Raw genomic sequence first — 25,783 nt, 5'->3', positions numbered from 1 at the left:
GGATCAGGAACAACAAAGGGACAGATGCCACTGGAGTAGAGTGAGCAAGGGAGCCATGGTGGGGTGTGGGGTCAGAAGGGCACAGAGGCCAGATCCTGTAGGCCCTTAGAGGTCATTGTAAGGAGTTTGGGTTTTATCTTAGGAGCAATGGGAGGGTTGAGCGAAGAACTGACATGATCTAATTTACATTTCAAAAAGACCTTTTTGGCTACTAGGTGAAAATAGATTGGGAGCAGGGGTGGGGTGGAAGAGGGGAGACAGGTCAGGAAGAGACTGCTGTTGTTCCTGTGAGAGCTGGTAGAGGCTGGGACTGGCCCAAGGTGTTTCCGTGTTTCTGCAGCAGGTTCTCTTTCCCCATGGCTGCCGGCTAGGCTGTGTGCCTGCCTCTGGTCTTCCACTGCCTCTGATTCAGGCTGTTTCTTTCGACTCGTTTGCTTCCCATTGTCTAAGTGCAGCCTGCAGCACATTCTGTTGTTCAGCTGTTGGTCTCTCGCACCAGCCTGGGGATGCCTGAAGCATAGTCACAGTGCTCATCTAATGCGTCCTGGTGCCTCCAGTGCCTGCCACAGTGTTTGACACCTCATGGTAGGCTTTCACTGCACGTTTGTTGAATGAATAAATGGTGAGTTTGCTGAGCACTTGCTGTGTAATGTACTGATAGAACAATTGTATGGAGAGAGACCCACAAAGACACGTACAGACAAACACAGATATCCACATGCACAATAGTGACTCAGGAAGGATGAGGAAATCATTCTTCAGGAGCATGGAGAGGTATATTACTTAGGAGTCATTATTATTGACACACAAAAGGATCAGATTCCACAGAACACATGTTTCTAGGCATAGGAATTAGTGGAGAAAGAGGATTTTAAAAATTTGCAAACACCTAGAAATAGATTGGAGAGGGAAAAGGAAGATACATTGGTTAAATTTTCAAGGAAGTTCAATTGATGCTTATTACAGATTATATGGAATATTTGAGCTGAAAACAACTGTAGGGGTTGTGCAGTTCAAACACCCCTTCTTACAAATCATAGTTATTATTTATGGAGTGTTACTATGTGCCAGACGCTATTTTAAGAGCTTCACACATATTAACTCACTTAATATTCATAACAGTCCTATGAAGTCGATATGATTATTATTTCCATTTTATAGATGAGGAAACTGAGCCCACTGAGATTAAATAGTTCACCCAAAGCTCTACAGCTTAATAGGCAGATCTAGAGCCCAAGTCTCTTGTTCCTTAATCTAATACTATTTTCACTAAGAAACTGTCACTCAAGCCCTTACTGGAAGCAAAAGTTATGATATTATTTTGTATTTTTTTCACAATGTTAATTTGCTAAATCAAACTTCTGGTAAACCTTGGCACAATCCAGCTAATATTAATCTTAGACAGACTTTGGACAAACCCATCTGTGTGTACTTGCATTCAGACCACCCCCTTACCTGGGCAGTCTGGAGGGCTATATTGGAATATGGTTGACTTAAAATATTATGTTAATTTCAGGTGTACAACGTAGTGATTTAACATTTAAATACATTATGAAAATGATCACCATGATAAGCCTAGTAACCATTTGTCCCTATACAAAGTTATTACAATATTATTGGCGTATTCTTCATGGTGTATATTATATCCCTGTGACTTATTTATTTTACACTGGTAGTTTGTACCTCTTAATACCCTTCACCTATTTCACCCAACCCCCTCCCCCTTCCCCTCTGGCAACCACCCAGTTTTTCTCTGCTTCAGTGACTCTGTTGTCATTTTGTTTTGTTTGTTTTGTTTTTTTAGATTCCACATATGAGATCATACAATGTTTGTCTTCCTCTGTCTTATTTCATTTAGCATAATACCCTCTAGATCCATCCAAGTTGTTGCACATGGCAAGATTTCATTTTTTATGGCAGAGTAATATTCCATTGTAGATATATACCACATCTTCTTTATCCATTCATCTATCCATGGACACTTAGGTTGCTTCCATATCTTGGTTATTGTAAAAAATGCTGCAGTCAACATAGGGATGCATATATCTTTTCAATTTAGTGTTTTTGTTTTGTTCTGTTAAATACTCAGAAGTGAAATTGCTAGATAGTATGGTAGTTTTATTTTTAATTTTTTGAGGAACCTCCATACTGTTTTCCATAGTGGCTGCACCAATTTACAATCCCACCAATAGTGCACAAGGATTTCCTTTCTCCACATCCTCACCAACCCTTGTTATTTGTTCTCTTTTTGATGAGAGCCATTCTGACAAGTGTGAGGTGATATCTCATTGTGGTTTTGATTTGCATTTCCCTGATGATTAGTGATGTTGAGAATCTTTTCATGTGTCTGTTGATCATCTGTATGTCTTCTTTGGAAACTGTCTATTCAGATCCTCTGCCCATTTTAATTAGATTGCTTTTTCTTCATATTGAGTTGTCTGAGTTCTTTATATATTTTGCATATTAATAACCCCTTATCAGATATATCATTTGCAAATATCTTCTTCCCATTCAGTAGGCTGCCTTTTCGTTTTGCTGATGATTTGCTTCACTGTGCAAAAGCTTTTAGTTCGATGTAGTCCTATTTGTTTATTTTTGCCTTTGTTGCCCATGACTGAGGAGACAGATTCAAAAAAATATTGCTAAGACTGATTTCAAGGAGCATACTGTCTTTGTTTTCTTCTAGGAGTTTGATGGTTTCACGTCTTACATTTATGTCTTTAATCCATTTTGAATTTATTTTTTACATGGTGTGAGGATGTAGTCCACAACCACATGATTCTTTTGCATGTAGTTGTCCAGTTTTCCCAACACCATTTATTGAAGAGGCTGTCTTTTCCCCATTGTGTATTCTTGGCTCCTTTGTCATGAATTAATTGACCATATGAGCATGGGTTTATGTCTGGGCTCTTTATTCTGTTCCATTGATCTATGTGTTTGTTTTTACCAGTACCATACTGTGTTTTGATTACTGTAGCTTTGTAGTATAGTTTGAAATCAAGGAGCATTATACCCCCAGCTTTGTTCTTCTTTCACAAGACCGTTCTGGCTGATTGGAGTCTTTTGTGGTTCCATACAAATTTTAGGATTATTTGTTCTAGTTCTGTGAAAAATGCCATTGGTATTTTGATAGGGATTGCATTGAATCTGTAGATTGCCTTTGGTAGTATGGACATTTTTATGATATTAATTCTTCCAATCCATGACCATGGTGTATTTTTCCAGTTGTTTGTGTCATATTCAATATCTTTCATCAGTGTCCTAATTTTCAGAGTACAGGTCTTTTACCTCCTTGGTTAGATTTATCCCTAGGTATTTTATTCTTTTTGGTGCAATTGTAAATGGAATTGTTTTCTTATTTCTCTTTCTGGTAGTTCATTATTAGTGTACAGAAACACAAGATTTCTGTCTGTTAATTTTGTATCCTATAAATTTATTAAGTTTATTTATTAGTTCTACTAGTTTTTTTGCAGCATCTTTAGGATTTTCTCCATATAATGTCATGTCTTCTGCAAACAGAGATAGTGTTATTTCCTTTCCAATTTGGATTTCTTTTATTTCTTTTTCTCATCTGATTGCTGTGGCTAGGATTTTCAATGTTATGTTGAATAAAAGTGGTGAGAGTGGGCATACCTGTCTTTTTCCTCATCTTAGAGGAAATGTTTTCAACCTTTCGCCATTCAGTATGATGTTGGCTGTAGGTTTGTCATATCGACCTTTATTATGTAGCGGTATGTTCCCTTTATACCTACTTTATTGAGGGTGTTGATCATAAATAGATTTAAGTTTTGTCAAAAGCTTTTTGTGCATTTATTGAGATGATTGTATGATTTTTATTCTTTAATTTGTTAATGTGTTATGTCACATGGATTGATTTGTAGAGACTGAACCATCCTTGCATCCCTGGGATAAATCCCACTTGATCATGGTGTGTGATCCTTTTAGTATATTGTTAAATTTGATTTGCTAATATTTTATTTTGTTGAGGATTTTCCTTCTATGTTCATCAGTGATATTGGCCTGTAATTTTCTTTTTTGTATTGTCTTTGTCTGGTTTTGGTATCAAGGTGACACTGGTCTAATAGAATGAGTTCAGAAGCATTGCTTCCTCTGAAACTTTTTGGAATACTTTGAGAAGGATAGGTGTTAACTCTTCTCTAAATGTTTGGTAGAATTTATCTGTGAATCCATCTTGTCCTGGACTTTTGTTTGTTGGGAGTTTTTGATTACTGATTCAATTCATTACTGTTAATTGGTCTGTTCATGTTTCTTATTTCTTCCTGATTCAGTCTTGGAAGACTGTATGTTTCTAGGCATTTATTCTAGGTTGTCCAATTTGTTGATGTATAGTTGTTTGTAGTAGTCTCTTACAATCTTTTGTTTCTGTGGTATTGGTTGTAACTTCTGTTTCATTTCTGATTTTATTGATTTGGGCCCTCTCTCTTTTTTATTGTTGAGTCTGGCTAAAGGTTTATCAATTTGGTTTATCTTTTCAAAGAACCAGCTCTTAGTTTCATTCATCTTTTCTACTGTTTTTTTTTTAGTGTCTATTTCATTTATTTCCACTCTGATCTTATTATTTCTTTCTTCTACTAACTTTGAGTTTGTTTGTTCTTCTTTTTCTAGTTCCCTTAAATGTAAGATTAGGTTGTTTATTTGATATTTTTCTTGTTTCCTGAGGTAGGCCTATATTGATGTAAACTTCCCTCTTAGAACTGCTTTTGCTACATTCCATAGATTTTGGAACATTTTATTTCCATTTTTATTGTCTCAAGGTATTTTTTATTTCCTCTTTGATTTCTTCAGTGATCCATTGGTTGTTTAGTATCATGTTTAACCTCCACAAATTTGTGTTTTTTCTCATTTTTTTCTCATACTTGATTTCTATCCTCATACCTTTTTGTTTGGAAAAGATGCTTGATATGATTTCAATCTTCTTAAATTTATTGAGACATTTTTGTGGCCTATCATGTGATCTCTCTTGGAGGATGTTACATGTGCACTTGAAAATAATGTGTATTCTGCAGTTTTCGGATGGAATGTTTGTATATATTTATTAAGTCCATCTAACCTAATGTATCACTTCAGGCCTATGTAACCTTATTGATTTTCTTTCTGCATGATCTGTCCATTGAGGTAAGTGAGGTGTTAACATCCTCTGCTATTATTGTATAGCTGTTAATTTCTACTTTTATGTTTGTTAATATTCGATTTATGTATTTAGGTGCTCCTATGCTGGGTTCATAAATATTTACAGGTGTAATATCTTGTTGGATTGATCCCTTTATCATTATGTAAAATGCCTTTTTTTCTTGTTACAGTCTTTGTTTTAAAGTCTATTTTGTCTGATATAAGTATTGCTATTCCAGCTCTTTTTTTGTTTTCATTTGCATGGAATAGCTTGCCCACCACCTCACTTTCACTGTGTATGTGTGTGTGTATCTTTAGATCTGAAGTGAGTCTCTTGTAGGTATCAGATATATGGGTCTTGATTTTTTAATCCATTCAGCTGCCCTTTGTCTTTTGATTGGAACATTTAGTCCATTTACATATAAAGTAGTTATTGATAGGTATGTACTTATTGCCATTTTGTTAATTGCTTTCTTTTCTTTTCTTTTTTGGTAATTCTTCTCTGTTCCTTTTTTTCTCTTTTTCTTTCTTCCGTTATAATTTTATGACTCTTCTCAGTGTTATGTTTAGATTCCTTTCCCTTTATTTTTTGTGTGTCTATTTTAGGTTTTTGGTTTTTCATTACTGTGAGGTTCATATATATAACAATTCAATGGTCGTTTAAGTTGGAGTGAATTCTAACTACCCTGCATTTTACTCCTACATCCCATGTTTAATATTTTTGACATCATATTTTACATCCCATTGTTTTGTATATCCCTTAACTACTTATTGTAGATATAGATGATTTTACTACTTTTGTCTTTTAACCTTCCCACTAGCTTTATAAGTGGTGATTCACTACCTTTATTTTTTTAACATTTTTATTGGAGTATAATTGCTTTTTAATGATGTGTTAGTTTCTGCTTTATAACAAAGTGAATCAGTTATACATATACATATGTTCCCATATCTCTTCCCTCTTGCATCTCCCTCCCTCCCACCCTCCCTATCCCACCCCTCTAGGTGGTCACAAAGCACCAAGCTGATCTCCCCGTGCTATGCGGCTGCTTCCCACTAGCTATCTATTTTACGTTTGGTAGTGTATATATGTCCATGCCACTCTCTCCCTTTGTCACAGCTTACCCTTCCCCCTCCCCATCGCCTCAAGTCCATTCTCTATTAGGTCTGTGTCTTTTTTCCTGTCTTACCCCTAGGTTCTTCATGACCTCTTTTTTTTTTTTTTTTTGATTTTTTTAAGATTCCATACATATGTCCCTGCCTTTATTTTGTGTTTGCTTTTACCAGTGAGATTATTTTTTCATAATTTTCTTATTTCTGGTTGTGGCCCTTTTTTTTTTCCACTTAGAGAAGTCCCTTTAACATTTCTTGTAAGGCTGGTTTGGTGTGATGAATGCTTTTAGCTTTGCTTATCTATAAAACTCCTTATCTCTCTTTTAAATCCAAATGAATGCCTTGCGTTGTAGAGTATTCTTAGTTGTAGGTTTTTCCCTTACATCACTTTGAACATATTGTGCCACTCCCTTCTGGCTTGCCAAATTTCTGCTGAAAAGTCAGCTGATAGTCTTATGGGAGTTTCCTTGTATGTAGCTAGTTGCATTTCTCTTGTTGCCTTTAAGATTCTATCTTTATCTTTAATTTTTGCCATTTTAATTACAATGTTTCTTGGTGTAGACCTTTTGGGGTTCATCTTGTTTGGGACTCTCTGTACTTCCTGTACCTGGATGTCTGTTTCCTTTCCCAGGTTTGGAAGTTTTCTGCTATTATTTCTTTAAATAGGTTTTCTGTCTCTCCCTCTCTCTCTCTTCTTCTTCTTCTGGGACCCCTATAATGTGAATGTTAGTATGCTTAATATTGTCCCAGAGGTCTCTTAAGCTATCCTCATTTTTTTTAATTCTCTTTTCTTTTTTTCTGTTCAGCTTGTGGGATTTCAACTAATCTGTCTTCCTGATCAATGATCTGTTCCTTTGTGTTTTCTAATCTACTTTTGGTTCCTTCTAATGTATTTTTCATTTCATTTATTGTATTCTTCAGATCTGAAGAAGACTCTCTAAGATCAGCAAGTGGGTCTGACCCAGGTGTCTTTCAAATTACTGCCTCTATTCTGGAACTTGGAGCATGTGAGGTTTTGCACATGCCCTTTAAGAGTGGAGTTTCTGTTTCCTATAGCCCTCTGGCTTTTCTGAACGCACTCCTGGGTTACTTTCAAAGCCAGATGTTCTAGGGACTTGTCTTTCCAGTGCGGGATTCCTGGGCTGGGAAGCCTGATATGGGGCTTGGACCTCTCTCGCTCCTTGGGGACAAGCTTTTTGGTTGTGATACTCATCTTGGTTGTGGGCTTCCAACCTGAGGGTGTGGGTCCTGGGTCCTGCCTATATCATGTCTCTGCTCCTCCTACCCATCTTGTTATGGCTCCTTCTTTATATCTTTGGTTGTGGAAAATCTTTTCTGCTAGTCCTCAGGTTGTTCTCACAGAGAGTTGCTCTTTAAGGAGTTGCAATTCTGGCATACCCATAGGAGGAGGTAGCTCAGGGTCTTTCTCCTCCGCCATCTTGATGCCCCTCCCTCAGTTAATATTAATTGATGGTGATGTTGGCAGTTTGCACTCCTTCCCCAGATGCCAATACTTGTTCTCTCATTCAAGCTACCCTTTTTTGCTTGTTTTGAGTAAATTTCCTCTAACTTGCTGAAAGTAACAGGTAATTAACACCACTTGATGGCTGTTCAGTGGGATAATCATCTGTTTTTATCCTGGTGTGGTGATGCTCAAGACCACCCAGGCTGCTGCTCAGTTTGCTCTAATAAGGGAAGATCTGTGGGGCAATGAGAGAAACTCCCTTTGCTGAAAACAGCAGGTGCCTGTTACATAAATTATGTGGCAACAGAAGCCTTACATGGAAAATACCACTCTAGGAGGGCAGGGAGTTAGGAAGGCCCTGGGGGTTTGGGACCCTTTGTTCCCTACAAGAGTTGAGCTCCTTCCCTTGGAGTTGGGCTGGGAGGGTGGTGTGGGTGGGATGGGCTGGAGAGGGGAGGGCAGGGCTAGCAGCTGTGCCTAAGTTCACTGGTGAACTCTATGAATGTGAGTCCAATGTCGAGACTAATTATCATCCACTGTGCATAGAGCTTTCCACTTGGGCAGGAGATGACTTGTGTCTGGCCTTGGCCTCCTTCCTGTCACTGTGGTCAGGTAAAATCGTCATGACTGTTCTCTGGAAATCTTACAGGCTGGTAGAAGGGATTTTTGATCTCAAGGTCATTTCTGTGGAAGATTTGGAAGCGGTGTTTTTCTAGGACACACGAGGAAAACAGTGACTATCTCAAACACCTCCATGAAGGATGATGGCGAGTGTCGTTGGGGAGGCCCCCAGCTTGGGTATTCTGCTTCCCCCCATACAGCTTATCCTCTAAATGTCAACTCAGAGGTCATGCTCCTCCAAGGAACTCTCCTTCATTTCCTCATTCAGAGGGGATGGTTTCTTCTTTCCTTTCTCCCTGCCTCGTGTTGCTTGAATCTACCGCTGTACGTCGGCTCCCATTTTGTTGTGCTGTAGAAGCCGTGGTTTCCGTGGTCATTTACGTGGCAGCCTTCCCCAGCTAGGCTGCTTTGCACTCACTGCCTAGTAAGGGCTTATAATAAATATTTGCTGACTGAGTGCATAAGTGGGGCTCTTCGGCACTGGAAAGCTTGTTAATCACTTATCCTTCTGCCCTTCTCATCCTAGAACTTTCCCTTCTGTTAGTCTTTCTCCTCTCAAACAATCTGAACTTTTGCCTAATCATTTCCTGCATTCTGAACATGACAATTCCTACTTCCCTCATCCCTGGCTTAAAGAAAGGAAGAAAGGAGTGGGTAGCTACAAGTGTTAACTTAAGATGTCTTTGAATTTCCCACTAGTTGTAGGAGAATTTTGTCCCTTTAAAAATATGGCATTGCTTGAGAGAGTGCTTTTATTCTCACCTCCTCCCTGAGTGGGCTCTTAGTTCAGTAATTTTACAAGTATGTGAGGAAACTGGCAGAGAGGCTTTTGAAATTCAAGCGTATCTTGAAGCTGCATGAAAATGGTGATAAAGGCAGACTGGGAGGTATGGGCAGGGCAGGGCAGGGCTGGAATCCCAAAGATTTGGTCCTAAAATGAACCAGTCACCTTCCAGGTTTAGAAAGTCCACTGAGACACAGGGAAGGCCGGAGACAGGCAGAAGGAGCTTGTGACAGTGAAGGGCAGAGGTGACCTGCCGAGGACAGGCAGAAGATGGTGGAAACTAGAGGCTGCGAGGTTCTGGAGGTGGAAGGATGCTGGAGGGATGACCTCCATCCCTGGAAGATGCCAAGGCCAGCCCTTCAAGATCAGAGACCATGGCCATGGGTTCTAAGGGAGCTTCATGGGTGTTCTTCCACATGGTGGTGGCTTGGAGAGCCAGGAGCCAGACACTACTGCCCTTATCTGCCTATGCTACCTACCCGGACTCAAGTCCACGAGCAGTAGTTGGTGAGCATTGCTCTGTGAGTGCAGGACTGTCACAGCCCTGCTGGGGCACTGGGACCCTGGGTCTTCAGAATGGAAGCCTCTGCCTTGTGTGTTTGGTCTGTGAATCTCAGCTCAAATATTTAACAAAATCACCTGGGATGCTTCTGAAAAATGCATATTTCTGGCCACAGTTTATCTTAGCAGATGGGTATAGCACCCAGAAATCTGCATTTTAAACCAAGTGTCCCAGGCAGTTCTGCTACAGGTGGCTGGAGGATCCTATTTTGGGATTCAGTGCTGACCAGTCATTTCTTAAACTTTAAGGTGCATGTAAATCACCTGGGGATTTTGTTAAAACCCACCAGGTTCTGATTCAGTGGTCTGGGATGGAGCCTAAATTCTGTATTTACGACAAGCTCCTGGGTGATGCTGGCGATGCCGGTCCTGGGACCACACCTGGAGGCACAAAGTTCTCAGTGCTTCACCTGGGAACTGGTTAGAAAGGCAGATTCTTAGGCCCCACCCAGACCTACTGAATCTGAAACTGGGTGTAGGGCCCAGCCACCTGTGTTTTAGCAAGACTCCCAGGTGATTCGGAAGTACCATAACGTCTGGGAATCACTGCTGGGTGATGGTGAAGCTTAAAGACATGGGCTGGAGGAGGGGGGCCAGTGGGAGTGCAAGGGTGGTAGAGCAGCGAGCAAAACCCGTTCTGTTACTTCTTGTCCCTGTTTCCTTCTCCTCCAGAAGCGAAACTGAGACCCTTGTGAACTCGACTGGAGGGAGCCCCTTCCTCATGCTGTTGTGCACGCACGCTTTTCCTTCCGTGTCCCCGGCACACAGCACAGCTGGCGGTGAGGGCCCACGGGAAATGGCAGGGGGACTAGGGGTGCTGGAGCCCATGCGAGTCAGTCAGAGTGGAAGCTGGTCCCCGAGGAGCAGTGAGGACAGGAAGGCTCCCAGGCAGTTCCTGGGAGTCTGGGCAGGGAGCCAGAGTGGTCCACGGTGGCTGGGCCGGGACCTGCAGCACGTCAGTGCGCAGCCAAGTCCCAACGGGGGCCTCTGGGCCGAGCTGTGAACTGGGCCCTCCTCACTCTAGGTGGCCAGGAGCAGTGGGCAGCGGGGGTATGGGCTTACCCCGCACCGCACCTCCTTTCCCTGGGCCTTTTCCTCTCTCTGTTGCCTTCTCCGCATGCAGAGTGAGCCCCTGTGGGTGTCAGGAAAGCTGCAGAAGCTTCCTCAGCGTGGATTAAACGTGCTCAGGGAGGATGGGTGGAGAGAGGGGAAGAAGCCAGAGGGCCCCATGGGGTTGGACAGTGGGAGGCCTGCAGAGGAAGCCCCCTGGGGCTGGAAGCAGCGCTTCGTGGTTCCCTGCCCCACCTCTGTGCCCTCACTGAACTCCTGGCCTCTGCAGGCCGGAAGGAAAATGCTCCTGTTTCTACGTCCTGGGTCACTCAGGCAGGATCTCCTTCCCTTGCTGTCGCCCCCTCTTGCCCCTGTGTTTCTGGGTAACAGGCCCGTGGGGAACATGTTCGGTGACTGATTTCCCCTGAGGCCTGGCTCAGTCTCCTGGGATCAGCCGTGAGGCTCTGATCCTGACCTAGACAAGGTCGAAGCAGTACTTGGCCCAGGCATTTAGGAGAAGTGCTGGCAGCGAAGGGCACAGAACCAGGTCCACAGTTCCTGGTGTGTGTACAGTCATCATACATCAGAATAATTTATGGTGACTTTTGTTTTCTTTTTTTTTCTTACAGTGTTGTGTTAATTTCAGATGTACAGCAAAGTGATTCATATATTTTTTTTCCAGATTTTTTTCCATTATAGATTATTACAAGATATTGAATAGAGTTCCCTGTGCTATACAGTAGGTCCTTGTTGTTTATTTTATATATAGTAGTGTGTATCTGTTAATCTCAAACTCCTAATTTATCCTTCCCTCCCCTCCCCCAATTTTATGGTGACTTTTTAAATTACAGTTCTAGACTAGGTGATTCTCTGTTGAGTATGTCCCAGAGTCATCCGCTCTCCCCTTGAAAATATCGGATAAACACTGTGCAAAATCCAGGAGGTCAAACAGTTTAACGTACCAGCATCATCAAATAGGCAACACTCTAGTCGGCCCAACCAGTGTTCCCGCTTAGTCATGCCATCTGAGGTCGGGGTGCCAGCTCTTAGCCGGAGGGACCAGAGGCTGCAGGGAGCCTTGCCCCTGGGAGGGCTGGCCCGCCCTCCCAACCCCCAGGCTGGTGCAGGCTTTTGCCTGACTGCTGTGAGGCAGCGCCCTCTCTAGGAGAGCTTTACCCAGAGCAATTAAAGAAGGCCTCAGACAGAATAAGGTTTCCTGATAGTGCTTGAATGCTTTTCTCAGTCTTCCATTTAGCAAAATCCCAGGTGCCTAGGCTGCCATCCTGTCCTTCCTTCCCGCTGTCTCCTCCCGACGTGAGTCACGGGCACAGTTGTTCATTTGGGGACAAATAGAGAACAGCTCTCCATGCTGGACATTTCTGAGAAGATTGCCTCCTCCCTGCTCATCCCAGAAGGGCTCCTCTGTTTTAGGGCCAGTTCGGTGTGGGCTGGGAAATCAGATGAAAGAGACATTATCTTTTTCTTCTTTTTCATATTCACTGGCTCCTGGGCAGATAAACCTTAGGACAGATACAACAATACGGGACAATGCAACGAAGGGAACTGGGTTATTGTTGTTTGAAAACAGGCGGGGATTGGGGTTTTTATGGTTTGGGAGGCAGGCTGTTAAACAACCCTTGGTTTTTCTTTCCACTTGGCAAAGCTGGAAGCCTGGTTTAATCAGAGCAGGGGTCAGAGGAGACCGGATGGAGAATCGGGAAACCAGATTTGGTTCTGGGCCATTTCACTGACTTTCAGGGTAAGAGTGACAAGTCCCGAGAATGGTAAATAGCTCATACGTGATTGTTAACAGTAACAATGATCACATTCATCGCGATAATGGCATCTTCCTTTCTTTGATGCTTCTTCCCCTTTGAGAGCACTGTCAGAGGGACACCCTATGTCCCTTCTACCACCCTTGCTGGTAGGTTGTAAATGTTGGCATCTACAGATGAGATAAATAAGGCTCAACATGCTTAGCTGCTTTTCTCAATATCACACAGTTGATCGTTATGTAACTGGTAAGAATTTATGTAACACTTTGAGATAGTGGGCTAATATTTTTAGCCCAATGTGATCACAGCAGAAAAGCTTGTTGTCTGAGTCAACAGTGTTCACTGAGAGATGGGTGGAATCTCTGGGTCTCACAGCTGCCACTCCCTTCAAGCTACCCTCAGCCCTGGAACCTACCCCTAGGCTTCTGTGGCTTGACTTTTAGGGGGTTTGGTCCCAGCCATGCTTATACCAGCCCCTCAGAAATCCTGCCCCCCTTGGGATGCATGGTGGGAGCCAGGAGCACATCTCCAGCACTAGGGTGCTGGCCATGCCTTCTCCTCCTTCACCGCCCCCTCCTCCCCAGTCTTAGGGAATCCCTGCTCTCCCCCAGGGAGCTTCATTCCTTTGCTTCCACTCCAAGCATCCCCTCTCTCTTTCCTCTCCCTCTGGGGGTTAGAAGAGCTTCTCCTCTTGCCTCCTGATACCCCTCTCCTCCACAGCAATGAAATAAGGCATTGATACATTATTATAGTATTCTCCCATCATAGGTAAAGGTTACCAGTCAGCTGCAAATCACTTGGGGGCTAAAGCCAGAGAATGAATGGATACATGAATGAATGAGATGATGCATAAGTAGAAATAAAATAGTTTTAATACAAATAAAATAAAATTTCCAGGAAAACAAGGTTGTGGATGAAAGCTTAGAGCGGAGCTGAATGTGGCACTTACAGAGGAGAAGAGATAGCTGCTCTGTTGGACAGAGGGAGCAGGGTCCAGGGACAGAAACCTGCTAGAATGTTCCTGCACCACCTTGGGAGTATGTGCAGGGGCCCAGACCAGTAAGGGGCAGTAGAAATAAAAAAGGAAAAACAAACCCAGGTGGCTGTGAAGAAGAAATGACAAGATTTGGAAACAGACGGGTGAGGAAATGGATGAGACAGAGAAATCAGAGATAGCTGTTATTAGCAGAAATCGGAAATTTAGGAGATAAAGGTTACAGGTGTTGGGAGGAGAGTGAGTTTTCAGCACACGGTGGCTGTGGGCTATTGGGATGGAAATGACTGCCAGGAAATGAAAATTGAGGACGAGAATCTGGGCAGGAAGTCAGGACAGGCGATCCTTCCCAGATGCCACATGCATCCTCTTAGAAGTGATGGAAGAAGCGGGGGAGTGGGTGAAATCTTTGAAGTCTGCACTGGCAAGTGTCTGAGCTTTGCTGGCGTGCGCTGAGAGCTTCAGCTGACATTGGACCTCTGCGTACATCAGGGCAGGGAATAGTGGGAGGAGGCTGTGTTGTCATCATACTCTCATGGCAGGCCCCCACCCCTCAGTTTACGATGGTGACACACAAAGCCTCCAGCACCAGGGGATGAGAAGGCTGAGTCCCAGCAGGAGGGGAATGAAATGAACATTTACCCAGAACTTGACCCACATCAGGCCTGGCGTTAATCCATTAAATGATGCGTGAGTGGCCGTTTTCGATGGGCTTGTGCAGAACCCGCCCAGGTGGTGACTGTCACCTCTCTGCTTTTGTTCTCACGGTTCCTCTTCCTGGAATGCTGACCTCTGGCTTCCTCGCATGATGAGGTTTTACTCATCCTTTCAAGTTCCCTTGATTCCGCCTTGATCGCAAAACCTTCTGTGAGCCCCCCTGGTTGGAGTGAATTGCAGTCTTTTCAGCAACCCCACAATACCTGTATTGAGACCACTTATTTAGTATTTATAACTCTGTAAAGCAGGGCATAATAAGACACGGAATTCAATAGACTGTGGCCTGCGTGAAACAGTCCCTCTGTTGTGTGAAAGAATGAGAGTGGCACCATTCCAACAGCTTGTCATAAGACAAGGAAACAGTGTTCTGCAGTGTGAGGGTATGACTCAGGATGGAGGGCGGGCGGGCGGTCCTCCCCTCAGTGTTTCTGTGGTTGGCCGGGGAGATTCAGGGGCGGTCTTTGTATAACCGAGATAAGCAAGGTTGGGAGGGGACAGCTAGTCCAACTGCCCACACGAATGAATAAGCATTATGCCCGCCTGGTGGTCATTCAGCCCGTGCCTCAGCATGCCCAGTGCTTGTGAAAGGAAAGGCGGGCTGGCTGATCCGGGGAAGGATAAAGAGGGATGATTACCGCTTTGCTTTTCTCACTGATTACTCATTTTGTACCAGACAAGATGGGTTAAATCACGCTGTGGTTAAGAAACAACTCCCAAATCTCAGTAGCTTAGAACACGGTCCAGTGGTCAGGACTCCGCGCTTCCATGGCAGGGGGCACGGGTTCGATCCCTGGTCGGGGAACTGAGATCCCGCACGCCCCCCGGGCAGCCAAAAAAAAACCCCAGAACACCCCACAAGTTTCTTTCTTGTTCATGTTTGGTGTCCATCACCGGCTGCCCCAGCGCGCCTCTCCTCACTTATGGCTTCCGGATGCTGGAGGACCCTCCAGCCTAAGTGCGTTTTGCCGTGTCAGAGGGCAGAGAGAGAGAGCCTGGAGCGCTTTGCATCGGCTGGTAAATGCTCCAGCCGTTTCTGCTCACAGCCCTTTGGCCCCACCTTCCCGACGACGGATACGGGAAGTGTGTGGAGGGAAGCAGTAATGCCCACTGGTCAAGGCTGGTGCTCATGGCCCAGCCAAGGTTCACTGGGTCCATAAGTCTCCCCTGCCATTGAGACAGGGACTGCCTGGGGAAGCGGGAGAGAAACAACGTGTGGACGTAAAGGGCACCCTCGCCCTCCCACCTGCAAGGATGCGCTGCTCAGTGATAGGAAGAGGCAGCTGGGGAGAAGCCACCCCGAAGAGCAGCCTGGATTCTGCCGCTTTTATCCCACCCCCAGCAGGTGGGGCACCTCTGGACCCAGCTGGCCTCCCTTAATCAGTTTTCCTCAGTGTGGTGACAGTGACAAATCCTCCCTGCTCAGCAGGTTGCAGCTTCCGCTATAAATCAAGCCTCGAAGAGAGAAGAAACAGTGGTGCTGAATAGAGGGACCTGAGATCCAAATTGTAATCAGAGATTTCTGAGACGGGGATGATCCAGGCCTGGGGTGGCTGTCTCTTAACATGTTAATTACCTCGGCCTAAGTGGCTGAAATCAATGATTAAAAAATGTAGAGACGTGCATAGGAGAGGTCACAGCCTCTACCCCCTGGGGCTGGCAGGCTGAGAACAGGGGCTTTCTCTTCGAATGGGAGGAGGTAAGGTGGTGTCTTGGCTGGCCGCAGATGGGGTTGGAAAGGATGGCTGCAAGGTCCTGTGAGGAGAAATGTTGAGACGTACCCCCTCCCACCAGGTCGTTGAGGCTCACGGGCTAGCTGTGCCGGTTCACCCACTGAGGCCACTGCCTCTGGACCGCTGGCTCTTGTACGTTGATTCCAGGGTTATTGCCCGAGAATTCTAAGAGGCAGGCCAATGCAATTCATTCTTCACTGGACTTGAGAATGAAGAAGATGCCACTTAGTTACAAAATGCATTTCTTAACACCTGTGCCTCTGCATGTATTTATTTCAAATGTGTGTCCCCCACTGTATTTCCCATCTGGGGCGGTTAGCTCATCTGACTAAAGTGAGAGATGAATGAGACCAAAGTCATGTTCTTTCCCCAAATAGAAGAGTTCAAGGCAGTTTGTTTTCCCCCCAGAGAAATCTTGGTTTGTGACCACAGGCTGCATCCCTAATGCCAGCCAACCATGCTCCAAACGTATGCACTTGGTCAGTTCAATTCATTTTATCAAATACTTGTTCAGTCTCTGCTAAGTACAAAAAAGCACTTTGCAAATGGAGATGAGAAAAGAATAGAGTTTGGCCAAGGTGGCTCATAGACTAGGGGTAGATCTGTGTGTGTCGAGAGGTAGGAAAGAAGGTAATGACTCCATCGTGGACAGGTTATGGGAAGTCCCCCTGAGTGAGGGTCGGAAAGCATGCTGTGGGGCTGCAGGGTGGGGTGAGGTGAGGTGGGGTAGGATGGGCTGAGCTTCCATTAGAAAGTGCTGTTTGAGATGGGCCTTGAAGGATGGTTAGAATTTGCTAGACGGAGCGAAGCATTCAGCGTGGTCTAAACCAGTACTGGTCCACGGCCTGTTAGGAACCGGGCCACACAGCAGGAGGTGAGCGGTGGGCGAGTGAGCGGAAGCGTCATCTGCCGCTCCCCAGCGCTCGCGTTAGCGCCTGAACCATCCCCCCATGGAAAATTGTCTTCCATGAAACTGGTCCCTGGTGCCAAAAAGGTTGGGGACCGCTGGTCTAAATGACACACAGAGGCTATCCCCCCATATATATTTGAATATGTATATACACATAATGAATATATATATTAACTTAATTCATTAAATATTAACTATTAATGAAATAACTAATTCATTAACTATTCATTCATTAAATATTTATTCCTATATGATTGGGAAAGATGGTACCTTAATATCTCTATTTTGGGGTTTCCTTGTTACTGGCCCGGGGACCAAATTTCTCCTTTACAGTCATTTTGATTTTTGTTACAACTTTGATTTCTGTTAAGATGTAAACACCCTTGGGGGTGGGTTCACAATCACGCTGAGCTCTTTTTACACCAGTGCAGGTAGATTGGCCTCACGGAGCTTAGTCTTCCTGTTGGTTGCCTTCCACTATCTGACCCTTCTTGGTCTGGGCTGGTTTCTTTCCCCTTCCTCCAGAGGCTAAACTTTCCCTCTTTTGTCATATACTACATGTTCTTACTCTTGGATTCCTCTTCATCCGCGCAGCATCAAGAAAAATGCTGTTTCTCACTTTTTTCCCAACGCTCCTGTGTTTGAACAGTATATACATATTTCCTTTAGGTTTGTGAGTTTCTATAGGAGGATACACAGGGCCTAGGAGAACACGAGCAGGGCAGTTATAGAATCACTAGAAAGTCTATCAGTATTTCTTCCAGTGGGTCCTGCCTTGGGCCAGACGTCACAGGGGCTGGATGGCCTCTTCCGCTCTTCCCACCTGTGGTCATCCACAGGTGACCCCCTGAAGCAAGTGCCCTGTTCTGGTAAGTAGGGTGCTGAGGGCCTGTGTCCTTTTTGGGTATGAAGCATGGCTCCGGTACCTCAAAGAGGAGAACTTACCAGAGACGGGTCACAGTCCAGGGGCAGTGACTCTGTGATGCTGCGGGAAGGACCTCTGTGTCACCAGCATGTCAGAGGAAGTGTCCAGGCAGGCGGACGTCAGCCGCTATAGATGCAGGAGTGACTTTTCCTCCCTCTAACGCAGGCCTGTGTCTCTGCTCCCTCTTCAGCTGGTGCTGCCAGAATACTCCATCCACAGCCTCTTCTGCATCATGTTCCTGTGCGCTCAGGAGTGGCTCACCCTGGGGCTGAATGTCCCTCTACTTTTCTATCACTTCTGGAGGTAAGTCTGCTTGGGACTGCCCTATCCTTCCCCTTTTCTGCTTGGTCAGCCTGCCCTCCAGAGACGATGTCCCCCCAGATGGACCGGCCACTTAGTGCCTTCCTCTCGTCCCTTCCCTTGGTGACCCTTTCCTCAAAGCCTTCTTTGCAAGCTGCCCTCAGACAATAATTCAGTGAGGGAAGGCCCTTCCTGTAGGTTCCACTAACCACAGCCTCAGCTCTCACAGATCAGCGTTAAAGGCAGCTAGAGCATTATTCACAATAGCCGCAGAGAGGAAACCACCCAAATGTTCATCAGAAGATGAATGGATAAACACAATGTGGTATATCCTTTCGATGGAGTCTTATTGGGCAATAAAAAGCAATAAAGTATTGATACACACTACAACATGGGTGAAGCCTGAAAAAATTACAAGTAAAAGAAGCAAGTCGCAAAAGGCCATTTATAGGCAAAGTCCAGAATAGGCCAATCTACAGAGACAGAAAGTAGATTGGTGATTGCTAGGGGCTGGAAGGGAGAGGGCGTGAGGTGCGACTACACTGTTTTCTTTTGAAAGGGATGAAGATGTTCTGAAATTAGATACTGGTGGTGGTTCTACAACTCTTATGAATATACAAAAAACTGCTGAATTGTATACTTTTAAAAGGTGAATTTTTTTGACAGATGAATTATATCTTAATAAAAGTAGCCCACCTACCATATGGGCTGGATTTTCTGGGACCGTTCTGATTTTAAATCTCTTCCCTGCTAAGACCGTGCATCAGATCATGTGATTTAGGTAAAAGAGAGTCGCCATGTGGGTATATAGGAGGCAGGGAGGGGGAATACGAAAGTAGTCAAGAATGCAGATGTGCAAATAAGATAACCACACTTTCCCTTCGTCCCCCAAATATTTAATCATTGTGAGTACAGCATACAATATAGCCTGTATTTAGTCACATCTAGAACATTCACCCCTTCATTCAGCAAACATATGGAACACACACTACGTGCCAGACATTACGGGGGATTCCAAGATGAATGTAAAATAATACCGTTACCCCCAAGGAACATATACCCTAGTGGTAGAGGGAAATCGATTCTTACCAGATATATAAGGAACATAGGTAGGAGTGTAGAGAAATGGAAGTGTGACACTGGGGAATCTGGAGAACCACATTCGAGGTTAAGGGACTGGCCTGCTCAGATGTAAGAAAGCACCTGGTGTGTCTGGGGAACAGTGATTGCTCCGTGTGCTTGGATGTGGGGTTCTCAGATAGAAGGGAGCAGAGATGGGGTTGACAGCTGGGGATCAGGTAAGGAGGGTCTGAAATGATTTGATAGAAAGTTGGAGTTAATTTATTCTGTAGGAGAGGGATACCGCTCAGAAGTTTTGAGGAGGAAAGTGGCAGTGCCTGATCCGAGTTTTAGGAAGGTGACCCTCACAACCGTGGGAAGGCTGGGTTGGAGGGTGAAACTTTGAGGACGAAATCCAGTTAGGAAGTTCTGGGGAAATTCCAGGTGGAGAGACTGGAGGCTTGACGTTGGAAGTTGGAATGGAGAGAGAAGGAGAAGGTTTGGAGAGGTAAACTGGACATGCCTTGGCCAGTAATTGGATGCAGGAGGTGAGGGAGAGGGAGTGTCTAGGCTGGGTGGCTGGGAGGTGACCAAGAGCGGGACGCAGGTTGAGGGAGGAAATAAGACGATTCAGTTACATAACAAAGTCCTTCTCTGTAAAGGTAACCTAAAATCTGAATTTAGAGAGAAGTCAAATAGAAACATAATGCTGTTGAAATGTATCGCCTACCCACTCAGAGACTTTCCACGCCTACCTCCTCTGGTATCCACCACAAACGGGTGCTTTGGGGTTGCCTCTCCCTGTTTCACACACAGGTTACAAAGACTCACAAAGGTTACGTCGTGGCCCAGAATCACTCAGCTGGGATATCGCAGGGCCACCTCTCTGTGGATTGCAGGCCGTGTCCTTGTCACCTAGGGGCTGGCTCTTCTCCTTCTAAAATGAATTTATCCCGAGGTCCTTCAAATAGTGTGTTGTCAATCCAAGGTATCAGAAATGTGGTTAATTTACAAAACTTTGATTGGTACACTGCTTCTTAGGGCTATCACTCCTCCAAAAGGGAGGGCAGGAGAGCCAGCCGTGTCCTTAAACTTGGAACGTTTCCGTGTAAAAGAAGGGAGTGACTGCAGTCTCCTTGCCAGTGGGGAGCTCGTCTTACTTTTTTGAATCCCTGACAGGGTCTAGCCTAGTTCTGGTAATTTGTTAAGTACTCAGAAAATGAAAGAAAAAGGAGTGAGGAGGGCAAATGTCCTTTAAAAAATAAGAGTCCCGATTTCCCTGGTGGTCCAGTGGTTAAGACTCAGCGCTTCTACTGCAGGGGGCACGGGTTCAATCCCTGGTCTGAATGCTGCGCGGTGAGGCCACAAAAAAAAGAAGAAAAGAAAAAATAAAAATCAGAGTCCTTGAAACCCCTCTATTTCATTTCCGCTTTCCCCTCCTTTCCAAAGGTCCAGCCGAGCGATGTTTCTAGTGCAGATAAAGCCCCCTCTGCCCTAGCTCCCAGTTTGTTTAAGTACAAGTAGAACCTCAGAACTTTTGTTCAGTACCTGTTCTTTGAGATTTTTTGGACCCATCACCTCACACAATTGTCACAACAGCCCTTTGGAGTAGGCAGTTTCAGTCCCATATTGCAGATGAGAAAGTTGAGGCTCAGAGAGGTTAACAGTTGACGTGAGGAATCTCAGTCTGGTGACGGGTGGGCCTCAGGGCCCTGGCTCTGTCCACTGGGCCACTCAGCCACCCTGCCACCCCTTCCTCCACTTAATGAGGCCTCCTGGGAACAAGGCCACAGCAAAAGCAAATAGGTTGTGAAATCTGCTCCTGGGCAGAGGAGAGGTGAGTGGCCTGGAGGGCTGAGACCTGGCAGATGTCATTGAATCTGGCTTGCGGTTTCCTCTCTGCATAGCGTGGATGACAGATAATGTCAGTGCGATCCTTTGAAGCAGATGAAGAGGGATCTGAAATACCAGCTCTGTGAGCTGCTACATTTCAGGGATGCTCTTCAAAGCCGATGTGATTAAGCCCGTCAGACCACGCGTCCGGTCCTCGCTCTCACTTGAGGATCACGGCCTGTCCCAGAGCCTCACAGGAGCCATTAATTTGCACCTGGCCTCCTGATTCCATTACCAGACTGACAAAAAGAACAGCCCGCTGCGCGATTTCAGCTGCACTTTGTTCTCTGGCTTTGAATGAGGCCCTGGCTGAGGCCCTGGGGGCAGCCATCTGGTGAGGGCCAGAGGGACGGCCTCAGGGACAGGACTTGCCTCCTACCTGACCACTTCTCAAGGTCTCACACAGCGCGGTGGGAGAGTTTCTCTCCTTCCCGAAGCAAGGCCGGTTCACGTTGAGCTGAGGTGATGCTTTGAAGAAGGCCAAGTCTGCATTCACCTCTCTCCTCCCACTGCTCTTAGGCTTACCCAGTTTCCCTCGGGGGTTGCTCTCTCCCCGCGATGGCCAGTATTCTGTTCGCTGTGCTGGGTCCTTACATAAAGAAGAAAATGACCTGTAAACTACTCCACACTCAAGTGGGAATATGATGTCCCTCCCAGAGTATTCAGGATTCTAAAAGGGGGTCTGGGAGGAGGATAACCCAAAAGTAATTAATGTTTAATCCAGATAATTAATGTTGATGGTAGAGTTGTGGTACAGCGACACCAGGCAGCGGCTATGCAACTGACATCAACCCGCGCCTGTGCCCCTACTGGCAACGCAGATCCGTACACATTGTGGGCCTCCCTCCGCTACCCCCTCACCCCCCCAACCCACATCCCTGGAGAAAGGAGGCTCTTCCTGGTATCTCCCAGGTACCACCATGGGACACGTTTTCCTTCTGTCAGAGCAGCTGTGTGTGAGGTGTACCTGATACTGGTGGATCTGAGTATTTGGGCGTTACTACCTGCTAGAAGACCGTGGCCGAGCGACTTTTTAGCAGTGCCTGGGCTGTAATTTGGGCAGTGATTCTGGCAGAAGGCAGACAGCTGCTTAGCAGAGATTCCTCGGATTGGAAGTCTGGCATCAGGGGGACTCAGCCCAGACGACTTCAGATGTCCTGTCCAAGCCTCAGAGCCGATGATGCCGTGCGTTTTCTCTGCAGGTACTTCCACTGTCCGGCAGATAGCTCCGAATTAGCGTACGACCCGCCGGTGGTCATGAACGCAGACACCTTGAGTTACTGTCAGAAGGAGGCCTGGTGTAAGCTGGCCTTCTATCTCCTCTCCTTCTTCTACTACCTTTACTGGTGAGTTTCTGCCCCTTCTTGTGGGTTTGACTCCTGCAGCAAATGGAGAAAATTTCCGGCTTTTGCAGGTAGGAGTGCCAGCCTGTCAAGGATGCTGCCAGCCACCTAACTGGTTCAGGAGAGAGAGCTTCTGTGTAAAGAAGTGGGAGGAGTGGAAGGTCCTGCTGGAGGCCTTGCTGGCTGACAGGAACATCCTTTGGGCTACATGGTGAACGCACATTCTGCCAACCCCTCTTAGGAGATGATTGGTGAGGTGCACTTGGTGACTCCTTCCCCATGCATGGGGCACCCTGCCCCCAGCAACTCCACAGCTCAGACACTCAGGTCACCTGTGGCGCCGGATACATAGCCTCGTTGCCCCCTAGTCTGTGTGAAAGCAGTCTTGGGGACCACAACAGAGACCCCCCCCGCCCCGTGGCAGTCAATGCTTCACAAATGGGCATGTTGGGCCATTAAGTGCTTATACTTACAATTCTCCTAATATTATGTAACGCCATTCTAATTAAATAAAACATGCTGGCTTTGTAATTCTGTTTCAGGAATCTCCCCTCTTTTTACCTCTTTATTCAGAACATCCTAACTAAGCAGATAGCTATAAACAGACTGTCTCGTGGTTTGATACCCCAGACAATGTCTTTTCTGAAAATGTCTCTCCTCCTTCCTGTTCCTCTTTGGGCTCATCTCTGGGGTGTCTCACCTGTCACCTTGCTCTCCTGTCGCTACCTGCACCAGACCATGCTATCTCCAGGTACCCCAGCACTGTCTCCAAAGTGGCCGGGTGGCCAGTAGCCGGGTGAGGAAGCGGAGGCTGGGGATGTTAGACTCCAAGGCTGCCTTGGGGTTCAGGTTAGGCTGGGGCAGCATGGGAAGCAGCTGCATTTATCCAGCATTTAAAAACGAGCCATTCTTCGAGCAAAGAGCGCGATATGTATTGCTCAGTGTATGAGCTAAAGGCTATCATTATCTGCACGTTAGCAATGAGGAAACCTCGTCCGAGACGTTAGATCATTTGCCCACGGTCACAGCTCAGAGTGACACAGTGAGAAGTCCCTCTCAGGTCCTAGCCCAAAGATTGAGCTCTTAACTGCTGGCTGTCTTAGGAAACCTCTAGAAAAGTCTTTATCGAAGTGTGGTCTTTGGACCTCCTGCATCAGAATCAGGGGTTGAGGAGGGTGTGCTTCTTAACAGTGCAGATTCCTGGGCTTAGATCTGCTGATTCCGAATTTTGGGGCCAAGCGTCACTCTGGAGTTGCTGCCTGGGTCCACCTCATCTCCCCTCTGCATCCCCAGCGTCCAGAAGACTCAGACGCCCCGAGTCTTCTCCTATAACCCTCAGGGCTGTAACCTCCTCTGGAATAATTCGGCCCTGGAGGGGATTCGGAATATTCTACCACATTCTTGTTGGAGTCAAGGGTTGGTTCAGGCTCAGGGTGACCCCTTCCCTCCTCTTCCTGGATGGAGTGTCCTGGGACAATGCCTGCTTCAATTTGCAAGGAGCCTGAGGGCCTCCGAAGCCTCTCCGGAGCTTTCCGCGGTGCCCAGCAGATTGGCCCAAGTCTCCCTGATCTAAGTCTGAACTTTCTAGCAACTAAAGCTTTCTCAGGCTGCTTCCTGCCATGGGCAACCCTCACGGGCTTAGCGATTTGGCACCTCGCGCTAACAAGGAGGTTCACTTTCTTCCCCGGAGTGTGCCCAGCCTCTTTGCGGGGCTGCACACAGCTCCTCTGCTGAGTCATGGGCTGAGGGGCCTGTCCCCAGAGACAGCATTGCCCCTCCTCAAAGCCAGCAGAATAAGGGCAGTGCGTTCCCTGGCTCCTGCCCCGTTAGCCTGGGATCCTCCTTAGTCTGGGTGGAGACTGAGGCAGATCAAGCTTCCTCATTTCAGTTTTGTTGCAGCAGCTGCTGGAGCCTAAGGCGCCGGAGGGAACAGGGCCTAGGGGTCATAGGAATTTACAGATAGAGAGCTCCTCTGCTCTCTGTCTGCTGGGCTGTGGCGGCCATATTGGGGCTTCTGCCCGTTAGATGACTGTGATCTTCCTGTAACTGATGATGTTCCAGGCATTCTGTTCAGTTTGGCGCTGCCTTTAGGTTACATGTGTTAATTACTTTGTTTCCAAAACAAAATGGGTATCAATTGCTCCTCCCGCCTCAGCTGGGACCCTGGGTGGCAACCAGGGTTCTGCCTTCTTTGTTGAACCTGACGTCTTGGAGCTCTTCAGGGCTCCTCAAAGATCCTGTTTCTCCCACCTCAGGGGCTCCCAGCCCCTTAGATCCAGGCTTGTGGAGAGCCAGGACTCTCAGCCCAGGCCACTCTTATAGGGACGGAAGGGGACCCACGTGCATGGAGAGCTGCCTCTGAGCTGAGCACAATGATAGAGACTCAAGTGACAGCAGCTGGGAACCCTATAAAGGTGGGGTTGGTGTTTTACAGTTTGAGGTTCCTGAGGGGCTCCTAAGGACCTCATGGAGATTAAGAAATGTGTCCGAGGTCCTAGCGGATAGTTAGCAAAGTATCTGGCCCCGGATTCTGGGCTCTCTTCCCACTGTGCTGTGCGAAGCATCCCAGCGTCCAGCGCCACCCGCTTCTCAGGTTGCCTTGTGGACCAGGAGACGTTTGCAGGTTACATGGGATGGGGATTACTTAATACGAATACTGATGCTAATATTAAAACTAAAAATAATAGAAGCTGGTTAGTCTAGTGTGGATTCTGCCTGCTCAATATAAAGATCTTTTCAAATCAAGGGTGTAAACCAGGATGATATTATCTGCCTACGTGGTACCACCCTCCTATCCATTTACTCTGGATCATGCCTGCGTCCCCTCCTGTTCATTTCTCTCACTCAGATTAGGTTATTTATGGTTAACTTGATGGCAGAGGCCTCAACTGTTTCATTCCCCTCTGTATCTGCAGTGCCCTGGCCAGCGCCCGGCACACAGTAGGTGCTCACTAAACCCTTGTTTGCCCTACAGCTTAGCCGTACACTCCCTCGAGGCAGGGGCTGCACACTCGCCATTGTTTCCCGGCACCAAGAATGGCGCCTGGCCCGCAGGAGGCGCTCGATAAATATTGAATGAATGAGGGAAATGAAAGTGAGTAGACAAATACAGGGAAGCTGCGTGTTACAGTGGAAAGAGCGAGGGAAGCTGCGTGTTACAGTGGAAAGAGCACTCGCTCTGGTGTTGGGACGTGGCTCCTAGCCTTGCTGTGTGACCTTGAGCAATCCACTTTTCAGCTGACCCCCGTACTCCCCCATGTGGAATAAGACCCCTCTAGCGCCAGGCCTGGCCAGTGAGGCTCTGTGTCCATGAGGTGCATCAAGTTCTCAAAGGCAGAACTTCAGCTACTCAGAGGGGCTTGTCCAGGCTTCGCAGCTGGAGAGGGTTAGAAGTAAAACACTTTAGTTTCTCG

General features: G+C 46.3%; 1 protein-coding gene across 1 annotated transcript in view; it reads left to right on the top strand.

The window, feature by feature from the left end:
- Positions 1 to 25,783, top strand: part of CNIH3 (cornichon family AMPA receptor auxiliary protein 3) — a 282,314-nt gene that overhangs the window by 250,527 nt on the left and 6,004 nt on the right. The window contains exons 4-5 of the mRNA XM_059997753.1: positions 17,966 to 18,078; positions 22,230 to 22,373. Coding sequence (XP_059853736.1) covers positions 17,966 to 18,078; positions 22,230 to 22,373 — 257 coding nt within the window. The remainder of the gene's footprint in view (positions 1 to 17,965; positions 18,079 to 22,229; positions 22,374 to 25,783) is intronic.

This window comes from Delphinus delphis, chromosome 1, assembly GCF_949987515.2.
Source record: "Delphinus delphis chromosome 1, mDelDel1.2, whole genome shotgun sequence".
Taxonomy (NCBI): domain Eukaryota; kingdom Metazoa; phylum Chordata; class Mammalia; order Artiodactyla; family Delphinidae; genus Delphinus; species Delphinus delphis.
Note: the sequence above shows the minus strand (reverse complement) of the source record. Positions and strands in the feature narration are given on the sequence as shown.